Below are 18,954 nucleotides of genomic sequence, written 5' to 3' on the forward strand. Positions count from 1 at the left end.
TGCATGCCCACCCTCCCCTCTCTCTCTCTCTCTCTCTCTCTCCCTCTTTCCCTCTCTCTCTAGTTGAGGTTAACCTGGTCACCTTATACAAACCCCTCCATTGCAGTCATTAAGCCCATTAGAGTTTGATATATGGGTGTAAAACCACTCAGAGCTTCAAAGACGCCACAGCCCTGGCCATCTCTTTATGCGAGCATGGCGTAAGCACCGGCATCCACCGTCGGGCATCACTGTCGTCAGTGGACATGTCGAGCGGCCACTCGGAAACCATTAGAGGTGCAACTAAAATACAGATGTGCACTAGTAGGTCTTGCTCTTACAGAGGGGCAATCCGTCATCCCACATGAACGCCATGCCATAGACGAGTGTGGAAGCCATATGGAAAGTATACAGGGTGCTTACACAAACATGTGGCCGCATGTACACACACACACACACACACACACACACACACATACACATTCACACACAAACTTATATTGTGTACCAGCACATAGACACCCATACAGACACATGGACACACATACACACACACACACACACACACACACGCATACATTGTAAACCCTTGGACACACTCAAAAACTCATAAACACATCCTTAAAGAGGCCTCTCTGCTGAAGCATCATTGCAGGGCTCACAACTCTTGATTTATCTTGCTGTCTGTCTGGCCTGTGAAGGCTCTGCCAGGCCCCCAGTGTTTTCTCCCCACATCTGGAGCAGATTGACCTCATCACGGCTGACCCCAGATCAGACCGGCCACCTCTGCACCAAACTCATCCCCTCATATCTGCATCCAGCAGCAGCTGGCCTCGGTCCAGGCGATCGGGACTCTGGCAGATGCACATCATCACTTTATCTCTTCAGATTATACTCTCCGTCCTTTGGCAGCTTCTCCTGCTCTCTCCTTGCACTCAGTCTGTTTCTCTGCTCATTTTGGGTCTCCTGTTCTGTCACTAAGTCTGCCATGTTGTTTCTGTCTCTCTGCCATTGCTTCTCTGATCCAATCGGTCCATGCAACTCATTGTCATTGTCTATCACTTTCTGTCTTTCATTTCACTCTTTCTTATCTTGTTCTTTAGGTCTCTCTTTATTTTTTTTTTCTTCTCCCCTAACACACACACACACACACACACACACACACACACACACACACACACACACATACACACACACACAGACCTCCTCCTCTGTGTCCCTCTGTGAGCTGGGCTTTCTCTCTGTGGTCAGTAGTTGTGAATGAGAAACAGGTGGTTGTAGGTAAGCAGGAGAATCAGCCAAACTGGACCGATGCGTCACTGCTCCACTGGTCATCTCCCTGCTGATTTGCTCCCATCAAAGGGCACCACCTCTGCACAGGACGAATATTACAGGCCAGTGGGAATATGAGCGGGACACGGGGGGGGGGGGGGGGGTTAGGGGGCTTGGCAGTGTCCAGTTACCCTAAACCAAATGTGTCCTTTTCTTGTGCCTTTAAATTTCGGCTCCTTCTCGAGTTTCACCTGTAATGCGTTGGAGAGGGACGGCGGCTGCTTTATAAGCACGGCGCTTGGCGCAGACGGCACTGTCTGCTGGGTGCCCTCGGTAGCCGAGCTCTTAAATTACTCACACGACCCCCTCATAGGGAGAGGAGAGCAGAGGGGAGGCCAGGGGAGGGGAGGGGGGACAGAACAGAACAGAACAGAACCCACAGAGTGTTCTGGATGGGTTCTGTATGCTGAGTGGAAGAGAGAGGGTCAGTAAAATCTACACTCTCTTATACATCCAACACACACACACACACACACACACACACACGCATGCACAAACACACACACACACGCACTCAGCATTTACAGGGTGCACTGGGAGTGTGTGTTGGAAGAGGCAGGGGAGAGTGAGAGTGAGAGAGGCTGGAATTATTTCCACCTGGAAGTGGAACTTTAGTGCTGTGGTGAGGCTCTAATAGAACTCCCAATCATTAGCTTTTTCCCTTCTTCATCCTCACCAGGACTCCTGAGAACAGAGCGCCTTACAGGAGGTCTTAGTGGAATCTGCATTCCCCAGCCATCTTGAAGGCATTAGAGATATGTGACTTTGGCAGTAACTAATCATTCCGGCAGGGCACTAGAGAAGTGCACAGAAGCATGTGAGACCACAGAGTCTTCTTAGCACTGTCCTCCCTAACATACTCTACTGGCTTTAGCCATAGGTGTGCGTGTGTGTTTGTGTGTATGTGTTTGTGTGTGTGTGTGTGTGTGTGTGTGTGTGTGTGTGTGTGTTTCAGTAGATACACAACAGGTAAAACAGATCTATTTGGGATCCATCTATTTTACACAAGTCCCTTGTCATGATTTGTGTTGGATCTGCTGCCTCTCTGGTCCCTGACGTCCTTTCCCTGACCACAGCAGGAGACTGTCATAAATCCTGGTCCCACGACTCTGTTCCCAGAACTGAGTGGCCCTGTGGCCTGCTCCAGCAGGCCTCTCTGTGTGTCGCGTGAGAGTCCAGCACACCACTGGACATTATTGTGGGTTTCTGTGCTTGGGCTCTTAATGCTGTTGACGTGTTTCCCCATCACGTATCTGAGGAGAGCATTGTTTGTGCCCATTGCCCAATCCCCCAGCACTCGGCCAGCAGCGATTGCCCAATGATTTGGATGTGGAGGGGAGAGTGAGAGAGAGGCCTCTGCTGCCCAGACATAGCAGAAGAGACATCGGGACTGATGAAGCCACTTCCTGGAGCTGCCAGCTCTGCCATGTGTGTGTGTGTGTGTGTGTGTGTGTGTGTGTGGAGTGAGTCAATGGTGGCCAGCTAACAACCCATTCTCTCAGTCCTACTGCATAGACAAACGCACACACACACACACACACACACACATACACACATACGCACATACACACACACACACATACACACACGTACACACATCCAATCCATCCGATCCAACACACTTCCTGTGGTTACCCTATGTCACATTCTCAGTGTTATCCTGGTGCATTTTTGAATGACGCATCTCTTTATACAACCAGATCTACACATACACATACAGTACATAATACACACACACACAAACACACACACACACACACACACACACACACACACACACACACACACACACACATGCACATACACATACACAGAAATAAAGCAAGCTAATGCACGTGTACTGTTAATCCAAACACATGTTTATGAAGACCCATACACACATAAACACAAGTTCATGTGCTTTTCAAACACACACATGCACATTAAGTTATGGATGCACACAAACAGCGTGCTGTAAATATAGCTCTCTTAAGAGTGAAACTGTAAACATCCCCCACTGAGCGATTTCCAGTCCATTTGTCTCGTGCAAAGTTGAACGCAGTTCAAGGAATGTGCTGGAGAGGAGGGCCGCACATGGGCAGGCATCATTCCCACAGATTTATTCTACAACAGATTCAAGCAGTGTTTCTCTTTCTCTCCCTCTCTCTTTCTCTCTCTATCCCCCCCCTCTCTCTCTCTCTCTCTCACACACACACACACACACACACACACACACAGACATTTACTCTGTTTCTCTTTTTCTGCCTCTGGGAAATGAAGACTGTAGTGCTATTGCGTCATGTGGGTACACTATATTGTGTGTTGTGTACATTTGCTCTCTTTTGTAAGAGGAAAAAATAACTTTCTACAAGAATGCGAAGCCTTAGACGAATCCCAGTAGTCTCATTGACGGCACAAGTAAAAAAAAAAGGTGAAATTTTGAGCTCGACACGCTTAAAATGTTTAATTTGAAACAGAACTGAGCCTGACAAGACGGCCGAGAGGAGATTGTTACAGTAGAAAGAGCAATTAAAATGACACCTTTGAATGTTTGGAGACATGGTTTTGGAAACCTTACTTGGAAGCTTTATTTCAGGAAATATACAGTATGTGTAGTGAGTCTAGTTGCAGTCTCCTTATCTGACCCTCCACACGTTTCCTCTCTCACACCTACGTTTGTTTAAAGGTGAACTTCAGCTACAGTAACTCTCTAACAATTTCCCCTGAGCACAGCATTCATTAAGTAAGGTTCATTTGATGTAGTTGACTCTGTAGACAGGCATGTTGTGACCATAGCACCAGATGGAGATTAAGACATCATCACATTCAAAGCAGGGAGGTTGTAGGAGTAGTAAGAAAAGTGAGCTTTGTTTTTTGTCTTTTTATCTCAGTTAATAGTCAAAAATCAGAGACAGTAGTAAATCCTGAACATTGTTAACATTGTTTATTGTCTCATGATGAAGGTACCTGGGGACATCTACTGTAGCTATATAAGCTAGAGCTACACAAATGCCTCATCACTGTACCGGTACATACTATGCTATAGCTATTAGGGCTTTTATTTTTCTAAGTTAGCTGTGATAGGTATTTGCAATATGCCTTGTATGGATGACTTAAGTGGTGATGTCAATAGGGGTTGAATTACCAGATTGTTTTCATGTATATTTGTATTTCTGTAAAATGTCAGAAACGTTCCTTATACTGTATCTGTAATACAACCTTAACCATGTTTAGGGCTCACTAACATTCTGTTTCACTGTAAAATCTCTTATCAGGAATTTCCCAATTTCTCAGTAAAACTGGTTGGGCCCCCCACCCCATGTTTTTTGAAATCAGTAAAAAGAAAGTGGCTGGTTGGGGAACCCTAAACTGTTCAAGCACTGTACTTTTTTGCCAATGCCTGAACCACACACTTGAGACTTCACTCCGTCACTCACTAATCTAAACATGGACACACACACACACACACACACACACACAACCTAGTACACACACTCATATACTCAATGTACACAGATGTTTGCAGATGTTTCTCGTTAAGTTTCCTGTAATTGGCTCTTCCCAGCATCCTGAAATCCCATGTACTGTATTGTGTCATGGTGTGTCACAGCCAAATGAGTCCCATCAACATGCTCTCCATGCCGCAGCCGTCACTCACTCCCATTGGTTCGACCTAATAAACAAGACTGTACATTTCTTAGAAAATGCTTTGTGCTAGAGAAAGTGCGGCTGACATTTCTCCTTATCCTCATTTATCTTCAGTATGTAACAGTGTGTGGGGAAAGACATGAGCAAGAAAAACACACTAAGCCTGTCAGAGTCACAAAGAGGAGAAATAAACACACACAGCGCTGGGGGCATTATTGCACCATTTACGCTCACATGGCAGAGAGATATAAACCGAGCAAAGGAGAAACGACACTCGATCAGAAACCCCATTGAGCAATATTTATATGGATGTTGATTTCCTTATTTTCAGCCCAGGTCTTCATCATTAACTTTTGGCACCAAGCCTCCAGTGGGCCTAAAGTGCTGTCAAGCCTTTCCTGCATCTCATACATAAAGCTAGTGCTTCATGCCTCACAGAGCACAGATCACATCTCTCAGTAGTCTGTCACTGAGGCGCACCTCTGGGAGAGGCCCAGATAGTTTCACTAAATGCGTCCAGTTCAGAGGGAAGACAGATGTACTGCTCCCACAATAAGGGGGCTAAGAGGGAGCTCCTCCTCCTCCTCCTCCTCCTCCTCCACTCCCCTCACCTCCACACACTGAGCTGGGCTGCTATCCCAGCGGAGGAAGAGAGAGTGACCCAGAGATGGGCCTCAACTACGCACGCCAGCAGAGGGAAAGAGAATGACCCAGAGATCATGCATGCGTGCACCTACTCCCAAACCGTCAGGGCTTGGGCAGTGTTCATGCCTCCTGAAGATCCAGCCTCAGCATCAGGAGATCCAAATGATCAGAATATGATCCACAATGGGACTCTGACATCATTCCCTATGTGTTTTGTGTGTCTCTCTCTCTCTCTCTCTCTCTCACTGTCTCAATTTCTTGCTGTCCATTTCTGTCGCGCTTACTCTCTTTACTGGCTGACAGGACCTGGACAGTCTGCAGATCCACTTAGAGGACGTTCGCTTCTTTGACCTGTTTGGTTACAGTGAGGAGGATGGCAGCTGGCTTTGCTTCATGTGCAACAACCCAGAGAAGGCCACAGGTAAACACACAACACACTGGAGAAGAGGAGAAAAACACTAGCGCTTTAGACCCCTTAGACCCTTTAGAATCTTCTGCTACGGGTCTGTCACCAACATGGGGGTCTGTCATAGTTTTTTGGCTCTCTTTGTTCCCCTCTGTAAACATTTGCAAGCATTCATTTTCTCTATGAGGAACTAACAAGCAAAACATGATTCTGAAACAGCACTGAGAACTGAAACAGCGCATGTGACTAATCCACATGTGTCATTTTGTTTGAAGCCTTTTGAAATTTGTCGTGTCCAAAGTTGAGAAATGTGAAAGTGACTCAAATTTGTTCATTTAGAGAGGACTTTCAAGGAGACCAAAGACCATTTCATGCCCAGTTTAACATTATTCAGTAAAATGATTCATTTCCCTCAAGGTCTTCACTGCCTTCAAAGCAAATATGGGTTCTGTCGACCTGCCAGTGTGTTATGAAAGATAACAGCACTATCTGATCTCTAAATGCTGAGGGTAGAGGGTCATCCAGTGTCTTAGACATCCATCTCGATGAGGCCTGTGGTCCCATAGTACTACATTTGGATTGTGCCCTGGAGACACACTCTGGCAGACGCACACAGTGGATGAGAGTGCTAGAGAGCATTCATCTTAATCATTCATATGCATCAAAGGGCCTCCATTATAATCATGGAGAGTTCAAAGGGATCTCTGTCGGATTTGACCTGTGAGCAAAGATCACATGGTAAAGGATAAGTTTGAGTCATAATAGCGTTTGTGTGTGTGTGTGTGTGTGTGTGTGTGTGTGTGTGTGTGTGTGCATCAGGGTACCAGATGCTGCAGATTCCTCCACTGATCACTGATTCTCCAGACTGATTGGAAAGTCTCTGTGTCTGTGCATTAAGTGTGTAAAACTGTTGTGGAACTCTGCGCTGTGTGTGTGTTCCTCCACACTGAGCCCTATTTGTTCCTTAATTGCATCTGTTTTGGTTCACAGTCTCCTTGAGAACGCAGATGTTGCTCCTGGTGGCTTTGCTGCGGAACGGCATCAGATCCCTCACAGAAGGGCCTTTTGTTTGAGCCCCCAGGCGCAAGTTGTTTACCAACATCCAATGCAGTGAAATCAGATTACTCAGAAATCTGTTTTTCTTTCTTTCGAGTCTGTTCTTCTCATTTACGGGACTCAAATTATGAGTTTGACGACAAAATTTCCTTGGTGTGAGTCTGGAGTCCAGACTTCATTTTGTGTCTCGAAAACTGCGCCTCTCACTGTGCTGAGGTCAGTTGCATCTCCTATCCTGTGCCAAACCGCTAATAACGTCCTCCCTCCATCAGATAACTGAAGATTACTCAGACTATTGTCTGTCTGACGTCCTGCCTTACGGTAGGAACCGAGAGGTGAGTGCTGCTCCAAACAGCTTCCAGTACGCTAAGTTTCAGATGTTTACTTTACGTTTACCTCATCAGGTTCTTATAGGTTAGTCAGAGTCAAATGTTCTGCTGCTGGATGTGTTGGCTTGTTCTCGGTGTGTGATGTCTGATGTGCTCCTCGGTACACCCAGGGCTCTTCCCAGGGTGTCCTCACCCCTGATGTGTTTCTTCACATGATAAGCACACACAGGCACCATAGTGTGTGTTGGGCCACCATCTGCTGTGTGTGTTTGCCATGCTGCCGTTGTGCTGAAAGTGTAATGATTAAGTTAAGGTAAGCAGTGAGGAAAGCTGGCCTGCCGAGTGTTCTAGATAAGTCTGCAGGCTTCACCAAACAGCTGTGGGTCTGGATTTTGTCAGGTCCCAGTAGCTGGAGAGGACTCAGTACAACACAGGACACGGCAGTAACTTTTTGACCCCATTGTGCGCACAGGTTTTTGTTACAGTAAAGGGCACGTAGAAGTGAAACCTGAGAGCTCTGGTGTCAATGTGCATGATTTTCATTTTCCTTTCAAATTGAGGCTTGAGTTAGAATTTAGGTGTGGACATAGCTAATTCACTAGCATTCTGTAGCTGGTGCGCACACATACTTATGGAAGACAGTGTGTACACACACACACACAGACACACACAGACAGACACACACACAGGCTCAAATAAAAGAACTGGCAACAAATTGTTTAGATCGGATGACCTCTCAACCACCCATGCCCTCCATGGTTTACTCTCAGTCTTTCCTCTCAGGAGTTAGTGCTCTCCAGTTTCTCAGGCCCAGACGGGGGTTTATTTGGCTTTGAGTGGTGTATGCTATAGGCGCAGGGGCACAGCACAGCTCCGTCCTCTGAGACAAGCCCTATATTTGGAGATGTAATTAGCTGCAGTCGATCACAGCCCGTGCTGGGGGGTGGGCACCTCGGCTACAAGGGGGTCTTGTGAAAGGGGCACTCATTATTTTCTTATCAGCTCACTGGTTCTTATCTCCAAAATCTCTGTCAATCTTTTGGCTCGGCGAAGCACAGCTGATTTTCACAAATGAACTGGCAGAGCACCAGGGTAAAGAACACTTGATGATAGTAATTACTGCACTAAGTATCACTATAGACTCTTGAACCCATTATAAATATTGTATCGAGAACCAAATATTTGTGTAAGATTTTGTAGGTGTGCACTAGACATAAATCACTGAGGAAGAATATTTACTGAACTTGTGTTGGGGAACAGTGAGTCTGTTTTGCTAAAGCAATAGCTCTCAATCATGTGTATGTGTGTGTATGTGTGTTAGTGTGTGTGTGTGTGTGTGTGTGTGTGCTCGTCCGGTGCGGTCCATCAGACAGAGAGAGTGACAGAGCCCAGGAGGAGAGCGCCGACCCTGCTGTACTCCGCCAGTGGATTAAGTGTCTCCTCGCGTCGGAGCGCCTCGTTCAGTGCAGCTGTGTGTCCATCAGCAGTGTGCATTTGGTGTGAGGAGATGCTGCTGATAAGGCTGACAGGGAGATGTCCCGCTCCCCTCTCCCATTTCAGTCTGGAGGGTCATTTCAAAGGCAGGGATCACGGCGAATATCCCCGTGAAATTGCTTTTCTAATAGAACCCAGGCAACGTGCAAAGCTCGGCCTGTCGTTCGCGTCCTCGTTGTCTGGTTGAGAACAGGGGCTTGTGCATTTTACAGATCTCCTCAGTGGAACTATGAGAGGACCAAAGCTAATTTCTCCATTACATACGAAAACTCTCCAAGAGCCGAACATGAGCATTGAGTCATTTTATGCACGGTTTAATGAACAATGACCGCATACCGCCTTGAGTTAAGTGTTTCGACTTCATGAGCAAAACTTGTCCCTGGAAAATGGAGGGGGAGAACAAACAATAGAAGGCGAGTGGCCGGACAAACTTTAATAGACACCGGAAATTAAGTTACGCTGAGAACACGAACCAGCGGCCAAGGTGTGAATGAGGGGCCAGTGAAGGCTACCACAACAGAAGTCGCTCGTTAGACCCTGTGGGTCTGTTTGTGTTTGTTTGTGTTTGTGCATGTGCGTGTGTGTATGTGTGTACGTGTTTCATTCTTTTGAGAAATGATTTCAACATTTCTGGTCTCTGTTTGGTGTGTGGACTAGGACCCCCAGCCTGGGCATGGCAGAGTGCTTTGTGTATTTAATGGAGTTTGTGTAATGTTTTTACTCAGAATCAGGCCTGGGCATAGAAAGTAGGCCTTGGACACTACTCGCTGAGCTTGGCAGCGACTGACCATGACAGAAGTCCTAATATAGTGGTTTGTTTCAGTGTGTATATTTGTATGCCATGGTTTTTAAGCAGGGACCTTTTCCCAGGTTTTTTGTGTCTGTAGACAAATGAAAGACAAACTTAAGCTAAAACTAAAAAACAAAAGCAAAAAATAACTGAATGGAAAATAAAATAGGTATAAGCAGCGATCCACACTACTTTTGATTGTGCACGCCAAGAATCCAAATCCACTTTGACACACTGCATCTTAACCCTGTTCAGATCAGCCAACACACATCCACATTGCCAATCCTCTGGAGCTCAACTGCCCAACTGCACCCCTCCCCACCCCACTCAACCAAAACACACACTAACACACACACACACACACACACACTAAGTAAAAACACTGTCTTCACTCAAGTGTTTCTAAAACTTTTCTCTCACACATCCAAATGATGGCTATATACCAAGATGCAGGAATATAGCATTTGTTTAGAATTATGCTTTTGTAAGGTTGACACAGCACTCAGAAACACAAGACTTGGATGAACATTGCTGAAGGATGTGTAGACCTTCCAGGAAAAGGATCACTAATGATTTAGAATGGTTGATATGTGATGTTTTTTATGCGATAGTCAATGATGTTGTGACTGGATCAGAAACAGTCCATTGGTCTAGTAACGGTCCACTGATACATCTGTTTTTTTTACTGTAGAGTTTGGTGTCAGGACAACTTTCCCACCTTAGCACATAATGGATCTCCCTTCCATGACTGTTATGTTAACACCCATTTGAGTTGAACAAAACAATCTGGCAAGAATTCCTCTTTGAATATTTTTTGACAGAACTCAGATACAGTGACAGTGTACGTAGAAGCACATGAGTATCCCCTGCAGTTCCCGGTCCTCAGTGGTAGTTTGACCAGCGCTGTGCGTGAGGTCCTCACAGTGGTAGTTTGACCAGCGCTGTGCGTGCAATTGTTAAATGTTTACAATACTTTGCTTGAGTGTGCCATCACCATGGTGGTATTTATGGCATATCATGTTGAATCTGTACATTTTACAGTAAGACTTAAAATAACTGTAATTCCCAGATAAGGATTAAAAGTTATCCTTAAGCCTGGAGGCTTTTTTATATCCCTGTATTGCTCAGGGAATCAAGAGGGTCCATCAAATGTCCATCTCCTGAATTATGCTTTTACTCAGCAAATATGCGGAACCCCTCTGTTCAACATTTCAATCCATTGGAGAACGAATTGAAAACTGTTTTGTAATAACACTAAATATATTTAAAATAGGAAGTGATGTGCTCATAGTATATGTAATAGCAGGTAATATATATATATATATATATTTTTTTTTTTTTTCTGTTGTGTTCCTCATAGTCTCTGCATTAAATATGACATAGGGTAGGGTAGCAGGTCAGACATACTGGATAAAGCCCTTAGGGGTCACTACCTCCATCAATCACTAGAGAAAACATGCCTGCCTCAGCAGAATCATGTTTTAGAACTACACATTAGTTTGTGTAACATATGTAAGGGTCTGACAAGTCACCCCCTCCTCACCTCACCACCAGCAGCCTCCCAATTCCCACTGGAAATGTGCACTGAGTTATAACTAGCTAGCCCTGCGCCATCAACCCCATGCAGAAACACATGTGCCTGCTTCCCATTTGATTTGAGGCCTGAAGCTTGTTTTTTGGACCAGTGACAAGTCAAGAGAAAGCAGTCCGTGCCATGTTTTCATTTCTCTCGAGCTGAGTAAGGGAACGCTCTGTGGTGCTGGGACCACCAGCCCACCTGGAGGCTGCTAGCACAAGTAGGGCACTGCATCAGGCCCATACCGGCCATACTTTTCACTCAGACCTACCCCAGGGCAGTGAGCAACCACACACACACACACACACACACACACACACACACACACACACACACACACACACACACACACACACACACACACAACACAGTGAAGAAGCTAATATGGACCAGCAGTGTTAAGTAAGCCATCAAAAGCACATTAATAGTGTTGTGTTTGAAAGAACACACAATGAAGAACAAATGCACCCAGACAGTTCTGCATGAGAGACACTGTGGTCATGTAGACACCTGCACATGCTGAAGAACAGACCTCTGAAGGAAGGACTTGAGCATCTGTAATGTGCTGCGTACACGTCGTGTAGTTCTAATGTACACACTCATACATAGCTATAACACTAACATGAAGAGCCAATATGCAAATAAATGTTCCTCAGGTATGAAAGCGTTTCCCAAGAAGCTGTAGATATCTCTAAACCATATTGATGGTTCACGTTTCTGCACAGCCTGTCTGTTGTGCTGGTGCTCTTGTCTGGAGCTCTTTAATGTGTACTGTAGGTGTGATGTTTCCCTCTGACCTGCTCCCCTCAGTGCTGGGTCAGTGCCACTCAGAGCCCGGCAGCTTGTGGCACAGTCTCCCGCTGAGTGTTCTGTTCCGGAAACCTCCGGGGAGCCATTCCGAAGCAGAGCGCTTCGGTAATCACCAGCAAGCTCTCTCACTTCATCTATCATGGTGCCATCAAAGGGGCCGTCGATACGTTTCTGCTTTACTCATGGGACCCCGCGCGGGCGAAGAGACAATGGGTCACTTTGTGTCGTCCCGGTCGGCCTTGGACCTCGCTTCCTGTTTAACTGGCACTGTCTGTGGTCCAGAGCAGCGTGGAACCCAAGCTGTGCGGAGAGGTGGGGGTGGGGGGGGGCAGAGACCCCATTGTGTTATTCTCTCAATCAGAACAGCAATGTGATGTGTTGTGATGTGACCCCCCACCCACCCGTGCCCCCACCTCTCTTCACTCCTCTCGCTGTGTCTTTGAACCCACTCATCCTCCGAGGGGGTGAGTTACAGAGGAACACAGGGTCCTGTTCATATTCAGACGAGAGCAGACTGATGACTGCAGGGAATGTTGTTCCAGTTGTTGTTTGGGGTCAGGGGACAGTGATTTGCCCAAGTGAGCTAACTCAGTTGTGTTTTTCTCTTACTAAATGCAAATGTAAATGTAAATCAGGTTTCTCGGCCAAGTATACTTGCGTATACAAGGAATTTGGTCTCTGCATTTATCCCAACTGTGAATTAGTGAAGAGCACATAGTGAGGTGAAGCACACACTAACCCGGAGCAGTGAGCTGCCTTGTTACAGCGGCGCTCGGGAAGCAGCGAGGGGTTAGGTGCCTTGCTCAAGGGCACTTCAGCCATTCCTACTGGCCGGGGATCGAACCGGCAACCCTCCGGTTACAAGCCCGAAGCCCTAACCAGTAGGCCACGACTGCCCCCAGTCAAATAGGTGGAGTGGGCAGATGCACAACATACTCTGTAGGGTGTTTGTTTTGAACATGTGTGTGAGTTTGAGAAGAGTAATGAAGTACCTACAGTATGTACAGTTTTGAATGATTCATACAGTATATGACTAAACACTGACCATTTGGTATCTTTGTCTTTCTCAGTGGTGAACCAAGATGGCCAGCCACTTATTGAAGGCAAGCTGAAGGAGAAACAGGTGCGCTGGAAGTTTATCAAACGCTGGAAAACTCGCTACTTCACCCTGGCCGGTAACCAGCTGCTCTTCCGGAAAGGCAAATCAGTAGGTATCCCCCCTCTGAGAGACTTCAAAAGATCATCTGATGTTGCCCCATTCTGTCTTTGCATACTCCCATTCCATCCTCACCCTTCACCCCAGCCCTGAACCACCCTTGTCTGTATTTGTTAGTTTTTACATTGTGCACACTGGTCTTAATTGGATCATGATGAAATAGTGAGCGTAACAGCGGAAACCTCATCTTTTGATAAGGCACGACTTCCCCGTAGGAGATTAATTTGGACCGAGCGTAATGATGTTGGACCCAGTATGGAGCCATGGGAGACACTCAAGGTCGCTGAAACATCATGAGTCATTTTTCTGAATAAGTTCAAGTGGAAATCAATACTCAAGCAACTGAAAAAAAAGGAACAAACTAAAACTGGAGCCTGTACAGTACGCCCATTTTTATCAAACGCATGCCCACTTTATGGTTCATGTTTGAAGCTGATTTTCATTCTGTGATTGGTTTGAGTTAACTTGAATCCTAAAGAGAAAATATTTATTGTACAAAATAGTCTTTGATGAAAACCACTGAGGGTTAACAAAAACGTCTGCTGAGGTCACTTACTCACCAGTGAGGTCTGAAACTGCCAAATAAATTGAGATTCAGCTCTTTAAGATCAAAACAATTCATTTAGTACCAGCCACAATGAAATTAGATCTATTGTGTTTCTATTTCATTTTTCTGTGCTTTGAGACTGTCAGTTCTATTTGGGAAATGTGTGATATGGTTGTTACCCTGATTACCCTGAACAGAGCACATGTTGTGAAACCATGTTGGTCACGATTTTTGGAAATAATCATTCCCGAGATTAAACCACTCTGCAGGGGCCTATTGACAGCGGACAAATAGTTTTTTTGTCCTCCATGCTTGCAGTTTTAAAAAGAAACATCAAAAGTATAATATTGAAAGACAAATATATTCCTTTCTCTAAAATGGGATTTGAGGTTTTTGAGGTTTCTTGCCCAAGAGGTCATCGTAGCAAAATAAAGCTAGATTTCTCCTAGCTGTGAGAAAACTTCAGGTTTGACTGTCTCTTTTGTTCTACAACATCTCTGCCCACTGTTTCTCTGCCAGGTTGATCAGTGCACAGTTTGCCACTCTCTTGTTAGCAGTGTTTTGTTTTATTTCACTGGCAGCGTGGCCTTGATGGTGCCATGTCTTTCAAGTGCCGATTCCCTCGTACTTTCCTCCACTTTGGACAGGAATGCCACACTCACTCCACAATGGCCCTGTGAAGTCCTTTGTCTGTTTCCCGAGCATTCCTCGTAATTGGGACCAGACAATGTCCCGTGCCAAAGTACCTTCAGGGCTTCTTGGCAAGTCAACAAAACCCAAGTGTGTTGTTCCAAAACAGCAAGAGAGAATAAGGGAGTCACCGAGACAGCAGGACCCCTGAAATCCCACCCCCACCACCCATACCCCCACCCAACCTCCAGCCCAAACCCCAGCTCCCACCGCAGCCTGCACTGCTCCGCTCTATAACCTGTGTGTGGTGGCAAGCAGGCACACCAGGCCGGCTAGTGCTAACCAGGAGCAGACCGTCCGCCACGGCTGCCCGGGGAGGTGAGGATGTAGGCAGGCCAGCAGAGACGTGCGGGGGAAACCTCTGACCCCGGAACCCGATGGAAAGGAAGATATGGTTGCGGTCACCTCCTCCTCCTCCAGCTCTCTGCTTGCCATTTCATGCCCTCAGTCAATCACTGAGTCAGACAGACAGACAGACAGATCTATTGCCCTATGGGGCAGCTCATTAAATACAGGGGCTTACAGGCTTTGGCTTTCTCATTTCCTTCCTTGCGCAGGCCTGTAATGTGGGGCATGTGCTTTACGATTAAATCCATGGCTCCAGAATATTGCACAAAGTATATGCATTACCTTTTAAGGACACAGCTCTTACCAGTGAGCTTTTGTGAGGGGGTTTTCACCAAATGAGTTGGCAGCCAGTTCCTAATTGAAACGGTCTGTCTGTGGTTCTGTTGGGGAGGTGTAGACTCAGTGACTATATAGAGTCATTGTGTAGACTAGAGTTGTGAGTGTTCTACTGACGTTCCCCTCTCTGCCTGTGTTCTCTCTCTCCGCTAGAAGGACGAGCTGGACGACAGCACCATTGAGTTGAGCAAAGTCCAGAGCGTGAAGGTGGTGGCCAAGAAGCGGCGTGACCGCGGCCTGCCCCGCGCCTTCGAGATCTTCACCGACAGCAAGAGCTACGTGCTGAAGGCCCAGGACGAGAAGCACGCTGAGGAGTGGCTGCAGTGCATCAACGTGGCCGTGGCCCAGGCCAAGGAGCGCGAGAACCGAGAGGCCACCACCTACCTATGACCACGGCCGTGTCCACCTGCCGCGCGACGCAGTTCAATAACCGAATGTCGTATCCCCTTGGATAATACTGCTGTGAAACACTGATCTACTGACTCCAGGCAACCTCAGCAATTCAGAATAAACTGTCCTTATCACACACACACGCACACACACACACACACACACACACACACACAACAAATCTCTGCAGCGACGGTCCTAATAGAAAAATGGTGCTATGTTTATCCTGAAATTACACAGTGTTTTCAGCAGGACTCCTCTCCAGCCACATATGGTCCTTGGAACCTAAACTGAACTGACTTGATGACTAAGCACAGGAACCATCTTAATCCCAGTGATCTGTCACAGATGACATGGCTATCAGCTGTGTCCTGCAGTGAGACAATTATGGGATGGGGTTTCATCTGGAGATGGGCGTGAAAAAAGTGCCTTCTTTGGCCATCGGATGCGAACACAATACAGAACTGTGTCCTGAGGACAAATGCGTGGATTTAGGGGCATTAACGTCTATATTTTTAGCTGTATGCACAGTATGCTACATATGTTATTGCACTCACATAGCTCTGTGTTGTTGTTGGATAGTGTCTCTCATCCTTAGACCTCTGGAGCAATTGGTTCCACTTATCTCTGCTTTATGGTCTTGTATAGGCTTCAGAGAATCTCTCTCGTGATTTCAGAGGCTTGAGTTGCTGGCCCAGGCTTCCCATTGTCCCTGTGTTTGTCAGCCAAGGAAAAGACCATGTCAGACTTACTCTGTGATGGGCGACGAAATTAACTGTCTGGTGAATAACCTAGATGACAACTGTGATGCCTCTATTCAATATGTCTGCTTATTGTTTCTCTGGATTATTTCCATGGAGCTCAAATCTTAGCAATAACAAAAATGTGCCAAGCAATTCAAGGCTGACATTTTCCCTCATGCCATTCTTCCTTTTCGTTCTTTTTCCATGTCACTTTTTGTCTTGTAAAAGGAAATAATGAATCAAAAGGACGTCTGTGAGCTGTATAGGAAGATTTCTGAATACAGCATAAGCGTTATGGACTTTCTTTTGATCAGTATGTAGCAGGATCCTTTCCAAAACATGTGGGTCTTAAATGGTCCCTTCTGGGTTTTACATTGATCACTTGTGTCTTTGTGCAAAGCTCGTCTAATGCAGTAGATTGTGTCATTGACCAAAGAGGCACCTGGATGTGACTTTGCAGATGTTGCTCTGGTCCCGTTAACAGCGAGTCAAGAATGGCCCTACCTTTGTAAGCAGCTCATGTTCCCTGTGTATATTTTGTTTAAGTTGACGCCATGATCCAGAAGGACCCTTTATGTGGCGGATTGCATATACATCTGACACCCACTCACACCCTGCGTCTGACCCAGTTCCACTGCCAGTAGAACAGAACCTCTCCCATCCAGATCCACTATCCAGTGTTCAAAAGCGCTGACAGCACCACACCAGCTGTTGTTGTACAGCCGACAGCCCTGAGCTGTTCGTTTGACTTCAGCTTGTCAGTGTTACCTTTCCCACAGTGAGACGAGACTGAGTGACAGGACTCCATGACCCTCTTTGTGCTGGTGCTGGGTCCAGTGCTGCCGTGCTGCCCTCTGAGGGTGTGTTGCATTCCTCTAAGGACAATGTAACAGTACAACGCTTCATGTGTAGATATTTGAGCCAAACCTGTGTGTGTGTGTGTTTGTGTGTCTGTGTGCATTTCTGCGTGTGTTTGTGTATGTGTTAGAGAGAGAGGGTTATTCCAAAAGCATTGAAAGGCAGCTGTGTAAATATCTATCCTGTGTCTGCGTCATAGAACGCATGTGCACATCACGTTTCTCTCCTGTCATTCAAATGTGTTTCTTCCTATAAGTTTATGAATGTTTGTACACTGTAAACGGGACTCTAGGGGGGTATATTAACAAATGTTAGTCTTATACATTAGTACCATCAGCAGTTTATTGTGCTGTCAGATTAAATGACGGAACTGTTCACTGTGAAAAAAGAATAACTTTCACGGCGAATTGTATTTTTCTATTGAATTATATAAAGTATTCATATTCTGTAAATAGATTTCAATATAGTGCATTTATAACCAAACATAGTAAACAGAAACATTCCCAGATGTTTTCATTTTGATTATCACAAGTATTTATTTAGGTTATACACATAATATAATTACAGTTTTTTATTAACCTACAAATATATGTAGTCAGATATTTAGACATTCTTGTGTCGTTGTTCACGTTGACTGTTGTTTCTTAACAAGCTTGAAATCAAGTCATCATCTTTATCTAATGAACTGATTGAGGGTGGTATGTGTTTTTATTTTTTATTTCTGAGCCTGCATCACTATGATGATGTCTGCACATTGAATCCAAAATAATAAAAGGCAACATCATCAGAGGCCTAGACGTCACTTTTCTGTGTTTGCGCTTTGAAATTAAAATGTTTGAAAATACCCTCTTGCTTGCCTTTGTCAAGATAATACTGTTTTGAAAACAATGTCAAAGTGTTTGTGACATTGTAATGTGAAATGAGAGACACCAGTTCCTTTCCAGGGTTGTAGCGCTTGGGAAAAAAGAAAACATTCTTCAATGAGAGACATAATTTGACTTCCTACTGTCATCAACACAACACAAGTACAGTTGGACAGAAACCCTTGTATTCATGACACCTTATCAAAATCTGTATCAGGTAACAAATATGATTAGGGTCCAAGTAAAGCGATACGTGAAAGAAACATTGGCTACATGAAAGAATTTTTCTTGGACTGTCTGACAAAGTTTGTGAAAGTAACCTGCAGGAAACACTTGTGAGAACATTTGTTGGAGAATTACATGATCAAACTACAATTCTGAAGTGCTGAAACCTGCCCATCATGTGTAAGTGAGACAGGCGTGTTCATAGAATGATACTGTAGGGGTGCCTCAGCTGGACTCCACCAGTGGACCCGCATGTGCAGTCCCACCCTGACCACTGAGGAGCCAGGTCCAAAACCAGTCCCCTGGCACATTTCATTGCTACACAACAATGTGTTGTTTGTGTTTGCACACACATGCATATTTGTTTGAAGAAGTGTGTCTGTGCCTGTATTTTTTCCCTTTATTTAACCAGGGGGGTCATATCGAGACTATAGTCTCTTTTTCAAATGGTCCCTGTATGTTTTGTGTAGCCTACATGTGATATGTAAAGATGTACTCATGTTGGTTGTTCTCTGAGGCTGAGAGGCCTGCTGCTGCTGCTGTGGGTGCAGCCCGTGCTCCACTCCTGTGGGCCTCACCTCACCTCCGCCGTGCTGAAAGCTGCTCTCAGCTCAGCTGCCTCTGACTGGCCTCCCCTGAGGCCCACACCAGCGCTGAACTCAGCAGGATCACGTTGCCCCGGCAGCCGTTGAGA

At 45.8% G+C, this 18,954-nt stretch overlaps 1 protein-coding gene across 4 annotated transcripts in view; it reads left to right on the top strand.

The window, feature by feature from the left end:
• Nucleotides 1–18,016, top strand: part of veph1 (ventricular zone expressed PH domain-containing 1) — a 76,642-nt gene extending 58,626 nt beyond the window's left edge. For all 4 annotated transcript variants that reach the window (XM_048264416.1, XM_048264417.1, XM_048264418.1 and 1 more), the window contains 3 exons: nt 5,887–6,004; nt 13,115–13,251; nt 15,335–18,016. In XM_048264416.1, coding sequence (XP_048120373.1) covers nt 5,887–6,004; nt 13,115–13,251; nt 15,335–15,571 — 492 coding nt within the window. In that variant the 3' untranslated portion in view covers nt 15,572–18,016. The remainder of the gene's footprint in view (nt 1–5,886; nt 6,005–13,114; nt 13,252–15,334) is intronic.
• Nucleotides 18,017–18,954: the final 938 nt, after the last annotated feature.

The sequence above is a fragment of the Alosa alosa genome, chromosome 15 (genome assembly GCF_017589495.1).
Source record: "Alosa alosa isolate M-15738 ecotype Scorff River chromosome 15, AALO_Geno_1.1, whole genome shotgun sequence".
Classification (NCBI taxonomy): Eukaryota; Metazoa; Chordata; class Actinopteri; order Clupeiformes; family Clupeidae; genus Alosa; species Alosa alosa.